Here is a 12,938-nt window from a genome sequence, read left to right on the forward strand (position 1 = left end):
TGAACGGCCTCCACGCTCCCCATCTAGCGACCTTTTAGGGCTCTCTTCATACGAGGAAACAGGAAAAAATCGCATGGGGAGAGGTCAGGCGAGTATGGCGGATGGGGAAGTACAGTAATGCTGTGCATGGCGAGAAATTTTGTCACGCTGTGCGGCCTTGCGTTATCGTGGAGAAGGCTCCATTGTCCAGATGCCCATAAGTCAGGGCGACGGCGTCGCAGTGCATCACGCATGTATTGGAGCACGCGGATATAAAACGCCTGATTCACCGTCTGCCCTTGTGGGACGAACTCGTGGTGTATGGACACCTCTGGCATCGAAAAAAAAAAAAAAACTATCAGCATCGTCTTTGTTTTCGTCTTCTGTCGCCGCACCTTTCTCGATGCCAGAGAGCTTGTGGACCCCCATTGGGCGCTCTGCCTCTTTGTTTGAGGATCGTATCGAAAACACCAATGTTCGTCTTCAGCAATGATGCTGTCGACGAATGCAGCCTCCTTCTCTGTCTCGGAGAGCCAATCAGCGCTCACTGATGCCCACGTGTCGTTCTGGTCGTGTGTGAGGGAGTGCGGCACAAGTCTGGCACTCAGCTTTCGTTTCCCCAAGTTCTCAAGCAAAATTTGGTGGCATTCCGTGAGGTTGCAGGGCGCCCCTGCTTTGTGTCGTCTTGCACCGACGTTCTCCCCGAAACGAACCTCTTGTGCCACTCGCGCCCGCGATAATGCCTCGTTGCCGAAAGCGAAAGGAGCTCATTGTGGCTGTCTTGCCAAGCTCCACACAGAATTTTATGTTTACAGGCTGTTCGAGGTCCACATTCACTCACAGCAGACGACAACGTCTACATGTAGTGCCATCTAGCGGCTGCCACAGCAATTAGCATAAATAGCTCAGGTTAGCCCGAAAAGGTGGCGCTACACATACGCACCAACATTTGTTTTGGGGAATCATTTCTAGAGAAAATAAATCAGTCTCGAAACTTTACGGACGAGGGTTGTAAGTACCTCGGCGTATACATAAACGAAGGAAAGACTTACTCAAGCATACACCAAGATAATCTGAAAATAAAGAGGAAGCGGAATACAGCAATAATGAAACACAGAGCACTGTGGGGCCACAATAAGTTGAGGTGGTGCGTGGAATCTGAAAAGAGGAGTAATGGTGTCAGCGCTAACGTTCGGAAATGCCATTCTATGCTTGAAGTTAGATACCTTGTCGGAGTTAGAAGTTAACCAAAGATCAATAGGCCGGTTGGCTTTGGGAGCCCACGGTAAAACCACAAATGAGGCAGTGCAGGGCGACATGGGTTGGGCCTCTTTTAGCAAAATTAGTTTTGAAGAGAAACTCAGGAACATGGATAGGAATAAGTGGGCGGCTAAGTGCACAAGAATCTGTACCTGAAAAGCGTGGACAAAGAATGGAGGAGGAGGTCAGGAAAGTTCGCAGCCAAGTACAGGATAATTGAACGTGTAAATAGACAACCAGGAGTAATCAGAAAGAAAGTGAGAGATAGAGAGACAGTGAATTGGATGCAAAGAATGGAATCAAAAAGGACCATGAAGTGCGAAGAAAGAAATGAGAAGGGAAAATCTGTACGATAACACAAAGGGTAGTGCCTTGCTATTTGAGGCTCCAGCTGGTTGCCTAAGGAGCGAAACATACCGGTGCAAATATTCGCAACTTGATGAGGCATGTGTATGCTGCAGCAAAAATCCGGAGACCACTCAACACCTCCTAATGGAATGCGAAGGGATTCACCCAGTGAGACCCATACGTAACGTACACCTTCCAGAAGCGCTTGGGTTTAAAGTGGACGCAAGCATAAACCGGTCATCAGTCGAGATAAGCAAGAGACGTTTAGAATATTGGTGGGAAAAAAAAGGAGGGAAGAGATTGATACGACCTGACTTCATCGCTTACAGTCATAGGGTAGATATTGAGAAAAAAAAAGATTAATGAGAGGTATACAAGAATGCTAGATGGCAATGATAGCATAAGTGAGTAACTCAAGCAGGCCCCGGCACGTTTCAAAGGGGATGCCAATAAATAAACAAATCATAAACAACAACTTGGTGGCGCCGCCCACGTTCCAAGAGGGGTGGCGTCCACCTCGACGAGCGTCCTTCCCCTATCGAGATAATGGGCTAAGCGGAGCTTGTCGTGTGTGTCCTTCGTGGTGATTTTCTTTCTTTCTCTCTCTCTGACCTTCGTGGTGACTTTTGCTCTTGCTTTCCTTCTCTGACCGTCGTGGTGACTTTCCATCTTTTTTCTATATCTCCTTATTTTTTTCTCTCTCTTTCTTTCTATTTCTCTGTTCCTTTTTTATCCCTAGTATGTGCCATTGGGCTTGGACCTTTTCTGCGCTATCGCCAGGATCGGCCCGCTTTTCAGCGTGACACCACTGCCGACACTTGTGAGCCTGTGCGCGCCCAGCAAAAAGGCGGGAGGATTGCATTCCGTGCGTGCGTGCGTGCGTGTGCGTGCGTGCGTGTGTGTGTGCGTGTGCGTGCGTGTGCGTGGTGTGCGTGTGTGTGTGTGTGTGTGTGTGTGTGTGTGTGTGTGTGTGTGTGTGTGTTTCCCTTCCGCGTCTGAGCAAAAGCGAAACCGTCGCACGTGGAAGCTGCGTCGATTCAGCGTCTGTTCCGAACAACCAAAAGCACTGCCAAACGCTGCTGTAACGCATGTCCAACAATTTTGCAAAACTAACCACGGCCGATTCCCGCTCCAGGCCTAACCAAAGCACCGCCTCTACACTAATACGGTGCTGTGTCCGGCTGTACTTGAATACTTTAACCCGACCTTAACCGACGAGTGCCCGCACTGTGAGTGCACGTTCTCGGATGTGTTCCACATGGTGTGGGCATGCCCCTCTAACCCGGCTTATCCCCCCCTTCTCGAGAGAGCTGCCCTGCTCGGCTGCACTACCTTAGAGGGCCAAAGAGCCCTCGTGGAGAGGGCTGCTGCAGAAGCCACAGGGGTTCCAGACTAGGCACCCCTCATAAATTTGGTAAGGGATACCGGCCCTTCAGGCCGACCCCACTTCTCTCTCTGTATATATATAGATAATAAATGTTTTCCACCATCACCACCCGTAGCTTTCCCTTCATTGCCACACAAAGTTGCCCGCGAATATAGAAAGCCACCGTGCTTTTTTTTTTCTCCGCCCAGTGTCCAATACTGCAAGCGCGCCGCCAATTCGCAACTCAAATGAACTGCAGGGGGCGCTGCGAAAACTGGCCGCGTCTGGCTACACTGTGCAACATGGCGGCTATACGGAGGTCCCCCGTACCCCCGTCGCCGCAACCGCTGTGTTTGATCATAGCCTCACTGTAGTTTGATGATTTTCGTGCAGTGTGGTGCCAGTTTGCACTGTTTTGGGGAAGGAAAGCGACCAAATGATTTTAGCCGATCTGAGAGAGGCACAATGGGTAATGAGGCTGAAATGGTCGCACGGTGTGTGCAAACATCTGGCTTGACAGCGGACCCGCACGAGATTCTGATGAAAATCACCGATGTATTCTTGAACCCATTGGTCGTGGAACCGAAGTACTCGTGCACTGTCGGATTGTCGGGAAAGCACGTTTCTGCTGCTTTGATTCACTGTGAAGGCGTGGATAGATAGTCCGGCGTTTCGAGCGTGCGAGACAGCGGCCGGCGAAGTTGGATACGTCACGCTGGCCTCGCCAGGATTGCCAAAATCTTACAACCTGCTCAATTTGGCACGTTTAGCATGGCCCGCAGCAGCGCACCGACTTTCTCGATCAGCTGTTGCCGCTGTACATGCGAATAAATGCGCAGCCGGCGCGCATGCACTTTCTCATTTTTGTTCGTTCGGCGAAGGCGCAAACTCTGCACGCTCTTTTCAGTCCAGAGAGCAAGCGAACCTAAAATAAAGCTTTGCACTTTCTCGCGAGCATGCACTACGAATCTTTGGCGAACCTTTCCTGCTACTTTTGCGTTCCTGTTACCTATTTTACATTCAAGATTTGCGCACCGTGACTGCTGCTTCGCTTAGCTATAGTTATTAGTAGTTGGCGCCATGTTTCTCTCGTAGAGAACAAAGCGATAAATAAGAAACCGAAAGATATGCTTACTACAATAAAAACACATTTGCACAACATGTACATGTATGGCTTGTGCTGCGTGGTCTGACCATGACTGATTACTCATCCCCGCTTTCTACGAACATGTCGCTTATGGCTGCTGTGTAAACTAATGAAATAAAGCAAATGTTTCTGTGTAAATTAATGTTAACTAAGCTACTGCATTATGAATCTAATTAATTTTCCATGGTATTCTATAATTTACGTATCCTTCACTTTAAGTGGCCAAAATTGTGTTCGCCTCTGAGCTGCCAGTTTCCTTCATACACTGATAAGGGATACAATTGCTTTGATAATTACGCACTTTCAGATAAGCGCCTACTAATTTGCACTAGTTACACGGGTAGCATGTCCACGTCGCAATGAAGGCGTAGCGCTATGCCACCCCATAGTTATTTTGCACGCTGGCGCGTACATATTGTGCTTACATAGAACGATTTACTGACGTTACCCGGGAGTACCTGAAACTCCGATGTACCGATTTTCGCTGATGTACCATACGCGGTAGTTCCACGTTGTGCGCTGCATGTATCCGATATAAAAGCTTTAATCAATGAAAGCTTGAGTACCGCGGCGACATTCGCATCATAAATTGCATTACCACGCCGGCTATCACATGAAACTGCATGTTGCAGCACGCATACGCTGAACGTTATCACGATGGCAGTAACAACCTCAACGCAAACTTCCTGAAGCTCGCTGTAGCGCTTTACTGCAAACGTTGTACCAGCAACAGGATCGCGTTCTCTTCACACAAACAACAAACCGACCCTCGCCTGAAAAAAAAAAAAAAACAACAACTTTCTCGAGCAAGATGTTGAGAACACAACTATTGCCGTTGTTGCAGCTTATGATAAGATTCGCAATCCATGTGGCTCTTCGGCGCCGCAAAACTGCAAAACGCAGCATAATTCCACGGCCGTGCGGAGTTGATCGTACATGGTGGCTCCATCGTATCGTACTAGAAGCGCACCCGATCGCAGTGCGAAGGCTACGGACGGAGCGTCTGCTCCGACGCTCCGACCTCCGTGTGAGGTTTCCGGCGCTCGCCGCTAGGTGTCGCATGAATTGCTGGAGTCGCGAATAGCTTACGCATTTTCGAAAACCATTTTTTGTAGTGAAGACTGCGACTGCAATTTAGTCTCTCGCACTTGCAATGATGCCCCCACCACATTCATTAAAGTATCGATCGTCCAACGGGCCAGTGCGGTCTTCCAAATCACCGCGCGCGAGCGGAATCGAGGTCGATCCGCGAAACAAACAGGACGCGGCGGCTCACCCGAATCGTTCGGTCGGCGACTCCGATGGCGAAGAAGGGGCTCACGCCGAGGTCGACGTGCAGCTTCTCGAGCGCGGTGTCGCGGTCCCAGCCTTGCAGGGACCACGACGAGCCGGCGACCAGCTCCCAGCCGCCCACCTGTCGCAGCCGGTAGTTGAGCAGGGCCAGGGCGTCTTGGCTCAGGCTGCGCGGCTCCATGCACGTCTCGTAGAAGCGCTTCGCCTTTGTCTCGGCCGACGCCTGGTCGCCGTCGAAGGGCACCAGGTCCACCAGGTGCCGCACCGCGTGCTGGCTGCCCCGAGGTGCGCCGGGGGCCCGGCAGGCCAGCGCGTACGGCTCCCGGCAGGGCGCGGCCTCTCGTCCGAGGCCGGCGAGCACGCGAGACGCCGAGCCCAGGCAGGCCGCCGACAGGCAGCGGTCTTCGGGCGCCGTCGAGCCCGCGTGCACCTTGACCGACAGGGCGACGATGATGACGAAGAAGACGAGCAGCAGCACGCACAGCAGCACAATCACCAGCGACGGGATGTTCGCCACGGCAGAGGTGACCTGGGCGCGAAGCTTGGACATTCCGCCACCCGCGGACTTGGGCCCGAGGCAGGCGTCATCCTCCATGTCGCACCGCCGATAGCAGTTACCCGGTCGAGGTTCGGATCCGAGAGCCGGCACACGGCGAGCGCGCTGCGAGCGGACGCCTCTCGTCCGCATGCGGGGCCGGAAACGTCGTGCGCAAAAAGCTGCGACGCAATGCGAGGCAAGCCAGTGCGTCGACGAGTCGAGCTGGACGGCGAGTTTCTGTTCACTGTACTTTGCGTCGTTTCCAGCTGAGAGCTGACGCACCAGGCCGACGAGTTTGACGGTGTGCATGTAAACTCGAGGGACGGCACGAAAGACAAGTCTGTTACAAGTCGCGCTGAGCTCTCGCGGTCATCTAAAATCTGCACGTGCCGTTCACGAGCAAGTCGGTCTGCAAACGAGTGCGTACAGTCGAGGGCACGCGCAAGTGTCAGGAATGTGCGCGTAGGCCTCGCCGAACGCCGGGCTCAGATGATCCGCGCGTTGAACAACACTCGGGGCAGCTGGCGCCCCATTGTGACGTGTTCGCGCCACGGACGAGACAAAGGCTCAACGCCGGAAGCGGGACTCGTCACGACGACGTGCAGGCACCGGGGTTTCTTTCTGTTTTTTTTTTCCAGCACTTTTCACAGCACGGTGGCATACTGCTTTTACCAATGCCTTCTCCTCAACGAGTGACATAGTGCCAAATTGGCGGCGGGTTAAACAACGTGGCACAAACCAGCTTCGTAAGGAAACGCAACCTGCTGTCTAATTAACCGCCGTGGAAGCACAGGCGGTAGTGAAATGGTACAGGGTTCAAACCATGGTGCCACCGGAAACCTTTCATTTCTAATAGGTAGAGATGTGCTTCGACCTATGGGTTTTCATCAGGAAATGGTGCCCCACAGAGGTTTGCGAAGTCTCTTGGCGCCCCTTGTTTCTCCACAGCTGCTGAGGGATGCCGCCGAGTATAAAGTAGGTAGAAGCGTGCTGGCGGCCAAGTGCTCGGAAACTACGGGAGATGCAGACGCTTGGAAGGACACTCACCTATCGGGGAAATTGGCGGCATCACACCGCCAGACTGGGAGACCGCGACTCCAGTTTTACGGCTATCATCAGAAGACCGTGAAAGCATTATTGCGCCTTTTGCGATCCACCGGAATCGGTGAGCGCCTACAGTGGTTACGAGGTGCTTGTTTATAAACCCGTGGAAATCCCCAGTCGCTCTGTACGCTTTCTTCATGCGCTGTAAGAAGGAGCGCGCGGACAAACCAAAGGTGTGTCGTCCACATGGCGCAAGGAGACCTGTCCGCGCGGCGGCCTTTGGTCTGCTCAGCACGTTGATGCGTCGTTACCATGGTTACAACAGCTTGCTCGCGGCTGTATTATAATTAGGCGGTCCAGCCATGCTTCTCGTCGCGCACACGTTGCACGTCAGACTATTAGGTGGTCCACAATCACGGCCGACGCTCGGAAATGTGTCGGCGGTTTGGCTACGTCAGCACAACTGACTGCGTTTTTACATTCTGGCGAGCCTGGATGCCAACGCGGAGGGACGAGGGGAAAAACAGAAACCTCCCCTGTCGAGGAAATGGGGTTAAGCGAAGCTTGTCGTGTTCCTCGGGACGAATTGCATTGATGAGTACCACGTTGTGCTCGAACCACAACCGGCACACACGCACTGCATGCTGGCTCCGACGTTCCGGTTGCGAAACTCGCGTTGAAACCTGGCCGACGCACCGGGGAAGTTGGTGCTAGCGTTGTCGAGGCGTGCACCACAGTTTTTCGGATTCCTGGAGAGCAAGACGACGCTGACGTTTCCCCTGGGCTTTGGAAGTCCTCACGCTAGAAACGGCACGTCGACGACGAGCCCTTTCCCGAGCGAGTTCGCGGCGCCGTTGCTCAAACTCAGCCTGCTCCTCGGCGGAACGCACCACGCGAGCATCCGGACGTCGAAACTGATATGAGGCGAGGGAAGCACGCCAACGCCCTTTCCCTCCCCGCGACACACCAAACGACCCTGACGCGCGTCACGTGATACGGCGCCTCCCCACACCTGCTCCTTCCTTCTTTCTTGTCCCTGGCTCATACCCGCTATCCAATGCGGGTATGCGCTACACGTGAGTTTTTGCGTGACCACCAACGCCACCGAAACTTGTGAGCCAATACAAGCTTCGCTCGAAAAATTAAAGAAACATCGCTGTTTTCAAGAAGCATTTTACAAAAGCACGCTTGGATCTGTATCTAAATTAAACTATGCTTTCATACAAATATCCACAAAATATATTATCTGCAAAAACTTGATGTGTGCCTCAATGTTATGCAACATCCCCGCAAGTCACGGTGAACTTAAAAAGCACTGCAGTGTGGCACGATGCTTACGCGTCAATATAACACCGTAGTGGTCCTCTGAAAAATCTTGCAAGTAGCGGCAATCATAGAGAATATCCTCTATTGGTATAGAAAGTATTAAAGAGGTGATTTTTGTTTTAAGGCAAAAAAAGAAAAACATGGAAGTTGCAACCCAGGTGCACAAATTTTATAAGTTGGACTTGACCGCACGTGGCCGGAAACGTAGATCAAACCGACGCACACGGCACTTGGAGCCGCTGTCTATAGGAATAACCCCAAGACGAGGTTGTGCAGCACATTAACGTGGTTCATCTTGAGAATACACCATCAGTTAACTTTGTGCTTCAATGCATAAAACAGCGTTTCCCTCAAAAAGTTAACTGGAACGCCCATGCATTTCGTCGGACACTTTGAAAATTAATATCTCGAAACTGGTTCAGTCCTGAGAATTCGTTCTAAGTGGATACGCCTTGCGAACTCAGCGGATATAATTCGTAGATTGAAAGATGTGCAGTAAAAGACAATTAAAACGTTTATTAGCGTAATTATTCAATTAGCAGTTTTGATTTCTCGTAGAAGTAATGGCCGCCTCATTGAGTAGATTAAATTACAATTGCGGTATCAGGCAATTTTTAAAAATTTGGTGCAGGTAAAATGAAACACCCGCCTGTATACGTAGTCGACTGCATCAGGCTGCTGGCGCAACAGGGTTCGCGACCAACCATCGGACCAACTTAGGTGACGCCGATCTAGTCATCTATTTGATGCCCACTTCGGTGCCTGTAGGCATAGAGTTTCTCACTATAACACCTAGAGGGTAAACTGGCGCCACCCTCTATGCGAGTTTCTTAAAGGGCACCGTGCCCTCATGGGAATGACGGGATATGTGTCTGCGAGACTTGTGCTGGCTGGTGTTGAACGAGGCTTCGTCTAAAACGTGGATATGGCTACACAAATAATGCGTTCTTAAAAAAAAATCTGCATAAAAGGTTTTCATTCACCCATATTACATCTCTCAATAAAGTTTACTCACCTACAATGCAGAATCAAGCGAAGAAAAGCAAGAATAGACGACAAGTTGTTCCAACGCGAGCGATCATATTGACGTCTGCCCTCCAACTTTAGCGGCCAGCTGACACTTTTTACGTTTCATGTAGTTGTGCATCCAATAGCAAGTCCTCAAAATTAAACAAAACATGTTTTTGTTTATTAATAAAGCTAAAGCAGTTTTTTACGTGCTGTTTTAGCAGGAAATGAATGATTGTGACAGACGGAACGGTGCTAGCCAAGGCGTCCAAGAACGATGCCAATCCGAATCCACAATATACTGGCATTCCCATGGGGACCACAGCGCAGCAGCGCCAGTTTTCGGTAATATAGTGAGAAACTCTATGGCTTTAGGAAAGGAGACGGCGGTACTTTTACTATATAGGGACTTTAGCAATAATGATGCCTTCACGGCGCCGCCACGGGTTCTTCGAGTAAATACACCACGCCCGACTGGCGGTGCGCCGATGAACGTGGATCTGCCCGCAACTTTATTTGGGCCGAAAAAAGAGCGACCTCAAGTGCGCATGCACTGAGCCGTGGCGGCGACGCGCAACGCTGGATAACGTCGTCTGCAGGGCGGCGAGCATCGAAATGGCCTCTCGAATGTACACCTGATTTTTTTTCCGTCCTCGACTGGAGCCACAACTGTATGCCAGCTCCGTTTCGCGTGACGTCATCGCGCACCCTGCCGCGCGCTGGACCAGAGTCCAGATGGGTCGGTGTGCCCCTTGATAATTTCAAGGGGCTTTAGGTGCGCCGACCCACGGCCGGGCTCGACTGACGCTCGCTTCTTACCGCCTTCGCATCGGGGCTAGTTCATGCCTATCGCCGCTGCTTAGAGGGGGGCGCTGCGACCCCACCCTGCTTTAACCCTGCTCAGCTGCTCCCAGCTGATCTATGCAGCGCGCGCAACGCTGGAAGATTGGGTTGGGCGCGCTTCTAACCTCACCGTGTATTCAAGAACAAGTCGCCTAATTATAGAGGACGCGTAAATGGTTCATCTAGGCTTCTTATAAATGGATGCAGTGTAACTGTAATAATACATCGAGCTTCTTTAAATTCACTGGAGATGCATGCGCCGGGAGAACAGCTCTCCGCCATCAAATGTATTCTGAGGAATTAAAATAAATATTTATTGCTCGTATGCACTTACAATGGTTGCCATACTTTCAGTCGAAATCTCTTGCGAACACAGTAGCTCACAAATGTGTCTTATTCACAATTACAATCTAAAGTGTTTCCTTGGCGGCTTGTGTACATAGGCCGAAGGCTTGTCGTTTTCGTCAGTCAGTTGGTTTCACTGATTTACAAGGAGTATTCTCAGAAACTTCTCGGCAATTACATCTGCGGATCGTATCGCATGACTGTCGTCAACACCTTCAGGGCAGCTCAAGATGGGAGCGCGTTGTAAATAGGGCTGGACTGCTCTTTAGAGTACTTCTAGTACATTCCTGCGTGGCAGGTGTTCGGAGGCTTTATCGAAAAAAAAACGCTATTATTTATTTATATTTATTTTATAAATACTGCAATCACCATGCGTGATTATGGTACAAGCATAACGAATACATTGGTATGTACAGAAAATGCACAGGTTAATAAAGAAAAGTGTTATTTGAATAAATACAAAGCGTACAGGTTGGGCACACGCACCGTTACACTAAAGAAGTAAAACACTGTCACTCCAAACATGGCATAAACAAAATAATGTCACTGTAAACATGATAAAAAAGAAGTTAATGTTGGCGCAGAGACGACATCATTTTTTAGCTGGTTCCAGTCCACTATTGTGCGCGGAAGAAAAGAATACTTAAAGGAGTTGCTGCGTGAGGAAAAAGGAGTTATAGTGAAATTATGTATTTGCCGAGTAGCGTATCCGGAGGAGAAGCCTACGATCTTTGTTATGTCCATTTTATAATTCCCCTTTATTAGTTGATTGATGCTATCTTGTCCAAAAGCGCTAGAAACTCGGGCTAGAACCTCATTGCTTGGGAACTGGTGAAAAGAAACACCGGGTGTTTTCCCGAAACGGGACTTGCAATACGGAAGACAGCCATACGCCATCACACAGCGGTTATATACCGATGTGCAATGAACGGCGCGAAGTCTTGACTGTGGCAGCGCGGCTGTACGACCGTCTTCAGGAGACTGCATACTGAACAACACTGACATAGCGCCGAATAAAATGCGCGGGAAAACGATCGTGCGAGCGCGAAGGCAAGCGCATGTACGCGAAGCAGGGTGATGATGATGATGATGATGATTTATTGGCATCCCCTTTGAAACGGGGCGACGACAAATAGTCACCTAGCCTGCTTGATTTAATAGGTATACTATACATGTTCTTTATCTAGCATTTTTGTATACCTCTCTCATTATTTTTCTTTTTCAAAAATTTGTCGCATTCCATTAGGATGTGCTGAGTGGTCTCTGGATCTTTACTGCAGCATACACATGTCTCATCTAGTTCCGAATATTTGTTCCGATATGTTTTCGTCCTTAGGCAACCGGCTCGAGCCTCAAATAGCAAGGCACTGCCCTTTGTGTTATCGTACAGATTTTCCCTTCTAATTTCTTTCTTCTCATTCTTGTAAATCTCCATTGTCCTTTTCGTTTCCATTCTTTGCATCCAATTCACGGTCTCTATTTCTCTCACTTTCTTTCTGATGACCCCTGGTTGTCTATTTACAGTTTCGATTATCCTGTACTTGGTTGCCAACTTCCTTGACCTCTTCCTCCATTCTGTGTCCACGCTTTTCATGGAAAAGCGTGGACATTCATCCATGTTCCTGAGCATTTCTTCAAAACTAATTTTGCTTTGTGCTTCTCTGACTTCAAAAGAGGCCCAACCCATGTCACCCTGCATTGCCTCATTTGTCGTATTACCGTGTGCTCCCAAAGCCAACCGGCCTACTGATCTTTGGTTAACTTCCAAACCCGCCAATATATCCGATTTTAAGCATATAATGGCATTTGCGAATGTTAGCGCTGGCACCATTACTCCTTTCCAGATTCCACGCACCACCTCATACTTATTGTGGCCCCACAGTGCTCTGTGTTTCATTATTGCTGCATTCCGCTTCCCCTTTATTTTCAGATTATCTTGGTGGTTGCTTGAGTAATTCTTTCCTTCGTTTATGTGTACGCCGAGGTACTTATATTGCTTCACTATGGGTATTACTTGCTGTTGAATTGACACCACGAAGTTACTCGTGTGTTCATTAAAGATCATAATTCCTGATTTCTCTGTGCTAAACTTAAGGCCTAGATTTGTCGCTGCATTCCCACAGATATTCGCAAGTATCTGTAAATCTTTTTTATTGTCCGCTAGTAGCACAATGTCGTCTGCGTACATCAGTCCAGGGACCTTCTGTTGCACCATTTGTCCATTACGCATGTAGGATAAATCAAAACCTAACTCGCTGTTTTCCAGTCGTCTTTCTATACCCTTGACGTAAAGCGTGAACAACAACGGTGACAGAGGGCATCCTTGCTTCAATCCTTGGTGAATTCCCACCATTTCATTTCCTTTTCGGCCTTCCCATGCCACTTGTGACAGGGGAGGAAGGGTCGCAGCGCCCCTAGCGCCGACGGGTGGCGAAACGTGC

The 12,938-nt window shown here is 49.8% G+C and overlaps 1 protein-coding gene across 2 annotated transcripts in view; it reads right to left on the reverse strand.

The window, feature by feature from the left end:
* LOC119444262 (endothelin-converting enzyme 2-like) overlaps window positions 1-12,938 on the reverse strand; it is a 146,863-nt gene that overhangs the window by 101,746 nt on the left and 32,179 nt on the right. Inside the window, exon 1 of one of the 2 annotated variants that reach the window (XM_037708686.2) lies at window positions 5,377-6,066. The exons of the other annotated variant lie outside the window; for it this stretch is intronic. Within the exon in view, the coding sequence (XP_037564614.2) occupies window positions 5,377-5,988 (612 nt within the window). The 5' untranslated portion in view covers window positions 5,989-6,066. Of the gene's footprint in view, window positions 1-5,376; window positions 6,067-12,938 lie in introns of those variants that run through there. 2 annotated transcript variants of the gene reach the window in all.

The sequence above is a fragment of the Dermacentor silvarum genome, chromosome 3 (genome assembly GCF_013339745.2).
Source record: "Dermacentor silvarum isolate Dsil-2018 chromosome 3, BIME_Dsil_1.4, whole genome shotgun sequence".
Taxonomy (NCBI): Eukaryota; Metazoa; Arthropoda; class Arachnida; order Ixodida; family Ixodidae; genus Dermacentor; species Dermacentor silvarum.